At 50.3% G+C, this 2,757-nt stretch overlaps 2 protein-coding genes across 2 annotated transcripts in view; one reads left to right on the top strand and one right to left on the bottom strand.

Moving 5' to 3' along the window:
• PPTG_22764 (hypothetical protein) overlaps positions 1–913 on the bottom strand; it is a gene marked incomplete at its 3' end in the record, with an annotated part of 4,377 nt that extends 3,464 nt beyond the window's left edge. Inside the window, exon 1 of the mRNA XM_008906122.1 lies at positions 38–913. Coding sequence (XP_008904370.1) covers positions 38–887 — 850 coding nt within the window. The 5' untranslated portion in view covers positions 888–913. The remainder of the gene's footprint in view (positions 1–37) is intronic.
• An 831-nt stretch (positions 914–1,744) lies between these two features.
• Positions 1,745–2,459, top strand: PPTG_10719 (hypothetical protein; the record flags this gene model as incomplete). The annotated part of the gene is made up of 2 exons (XM_008906121.1): positions 1,745–2,069; positions 2,125–2,459. The coding sequence occupies 2 exons, from the start codon at positions 1,745–1,747 to the stop codon at positions 2,457–2,459; spliced, it is 660 nt and encodes a 219-aa protein (XP_008904369.1).
• Positions 2,460–2,757: the final 298 nt, after the last annotated feature.

The following is a 2,757-nucleotide window of genomic DNA, read 5'->3' as shown; positions in this document are numbered from 1 at the left end:
CCCGCAGCGTACATGAGCCAGACACTCGCCATCATACAGCCAAATACAGAGGCAGATTTCTTGCTAATTGCGATATTTCCAGTCTCCACTAAAACTGCGCGTTCATTGTACTTGTCGATCGCTCGTCTTTCTCCATTCAGTGACGCTACAGTTCTTATAGACCCCAGTGTCTCCTCCGCCACGGCACCAGCTTCTGCATACATTTTCTGTGATAGTACAGCTCGTTTCCTAAACAACATTACCATATACTTAAGCGAGAGCACCATGACAGGCATAACGCAAGCCATAACGAGACTCATATCCCAGCCACGTGCAAAGCCGATGATGTATCCGACAAAGAACTGGCACGTGAACTTGATCGAGTCGCTGAGTTTGTGACCCATTCCGTCCTTAATCTTGACCGTGTCGCCTGTAATTCGACTGGCGAGTTCGAAGGCGTCGCTGCGGTCGTACCAACTTATGTCCATGTACAGCATGTGGGCGAACACGTGGCCACGTAGAGCTTTCATTTGTCTCTCGGCCGAGTTGCAGAAGAGAATGTAGTCTAGACAGTCAGTGGCAAAGAGTGCCACAGCGATGAGGAAATAGTAGAAAGCAGCGCGGTTTACGGCGGCAAGATCGACCCCTCCGTCCGCCTGAGCGAAGGCGTCGATGGCTGTACCGAAGACCAGCGCCATGCACGGGAAGATAGCGCCATTCAGACCGGCAAACAAGGCGCCTAGAACGAGTTGCACCTTGTCTGAAGGACTGGCGAAGCGGTAGAGCGATAGGAACGACGGCGACGTGTCGGAGATGGAGATGGAGGGTTTCACAGCCTTTGCAGCGCCGCGCGGCGTTGATAGAGCTGCGTACGGCGTTGCATGCGGAGATTTAGGCAGCGGAGGCATCTTGGCTTGTGCTCGACGTTGCAATTTGCTGAATGAATAGAGCGCGGGTACATGTTCAACGGGAATGATGGTCATTTGCACAGAAAAAGGGTGAATGAGAGCGGTTTTTCGCTAGTTTTGTGATGGATTGATTTGTGGTCTCACGAGGATGTGAATCGTTATGGGTCAGCGGTGATCAGTGCGCTGAGGTGGTGGCGGCAAGGCAAGGGCTAAGTTGTGCGGAGTCTGGAGAGGCTGCTGCTTAGCATTCACATTTTGATCCTTTAGCGTATGAGTGGACATCCTACTCCTATCACTTCAGCAAAAGAGTTGGATAAAATAGAGGGTGCCCAATTTCCGTATCCATTTTCCCGGCGCAATCAAATCTGGTGGGATGATTACGCATCGGACAAGTGATCTGCAACCTTTACCAATAGTAACTTACCAACCTGTCCGACATTGAAAACTTCTACATGTAGCAGTGCGTGGATCTCATATCGACTCGCAGTAGCGTTGGCCCTAGCTGTTACTACAGAAGCAAGAGCGACTCAACCGTTTAGACTGGGAAAATCCGTCCACTGCGTTTCTTGAGCTGCTAAAATTCGTTGTACTCGTACTTACGGGATCCAGAACTCGCTCATCAGTGCACACGCAACTTCGTCAAGCCCGAATACATCGACTACGCCGTGGTCACTGGCGAGGTTGCATCTGGGGCGGATGACCATGCACTTTACCAGGGTTACATCTTGGAGACCTAATGCCGCCGTTAGGGGTGCCGATGAAGCAACTCAAATCTCTGGGTGGTGAATTGAGAACGAGGAGTTGAATGTTGTGGACAGCGCCGTTGGGCTCATTCCGAAATAACGCCTCCGACAGCGATGACCTTCCCTCAACTTCAGGAAGCACGAATCCAGCGCCAGGCTCGCCAGGAACTTGTTGCAGAGCTATCAACTGCGGCCCAAGCTAATGGTCTGTACTGCTGGCAAACGTGGCGTGTTGCAAATTTGGATCAGACCCAGTGTACCAAGCTGACAGCCGATATCCGCACGTTACTGGACAAAGGATTTTCACAGGCGGAAGTTAGCAAAATCATTAACAAGCCGACACGCTCGATCACTCATGTCGTTGCGCGATGGGACAACCCCGAGTTGACGGAGAAGACGACGAAGACCACGGTGGAAATTCTCGCTGACCTACAAGCAGGTGGGGTGCAGTCAGCCGTTGTACTCGATACTCCTTTGTCTAATAAGAGTCTTAGGCAGCCCTAAGACGGAGATGGCGGAGGCTCAAGGCAACTTGCTGACCAAAAGAAGAGAAAGGAAAAAAATCACAACTATCAAGTCTCCGACGAATACGACGGATACGTCGTCACGGAATGTCTCGGCCTCTTCTTCTGTGACAGCCGTCACGCGGAAACGATGGTTTCTTCTCGAGCGTCTACCAGTGGAGCGTATTGCATTGGTGGAGTCCACGATGCGTGAATTAAAGGAAGATCCCCACAAGGAAAAGAAACGCGTCGCTGCACTGGAGGTGCAGGTCGGCAAGCAGCAGAACGAGATCAAAGCGAAGAAACTGCTTTTTCTATATAGGTAGTACTGTTGTAAAAACAAAAAGAAAACGCTTGGATTTTAAGACTCGCAAAAACTAGTTTGGTTTGGTTGGAGCAAAGATGGTAGTCAAATCAGGAACTCTATTGTCAACACGTACATGTGGAAGTTTATTTGCTGTGTACTTCTCCGAGATGCTGACTGTGCTGATGTCGGCTCGACCAAGTTGGCGTAGATGCCATTGAACTTCCCATACACCCGAGAGATCACGTGATCTGTGTTTGCATCGTTCAAATAGTAGATCTAGGGTTTCAACAAACAAGCTAAGATCGAATGGGCTGAAC

This window comes from Phytophthora parasitica (assembly GCF_000247585.1).
Source record: "Phytophthora parasitica INRA-310 unplaced genomic scaffold supercont2.22, whole genome shotgun sequence".
NCBI classification, from domain to species: Eukaryota; Oomycota; class Peronosporomycetes; order Peronosporales; family Peronosporaceae; genus Phytophthora; species Phytophthora nicotianae.
Note: the sequence above shows the minus strand (reverse complement) of the source record. Positions and strands in the feature narration are given on the sequence as shown.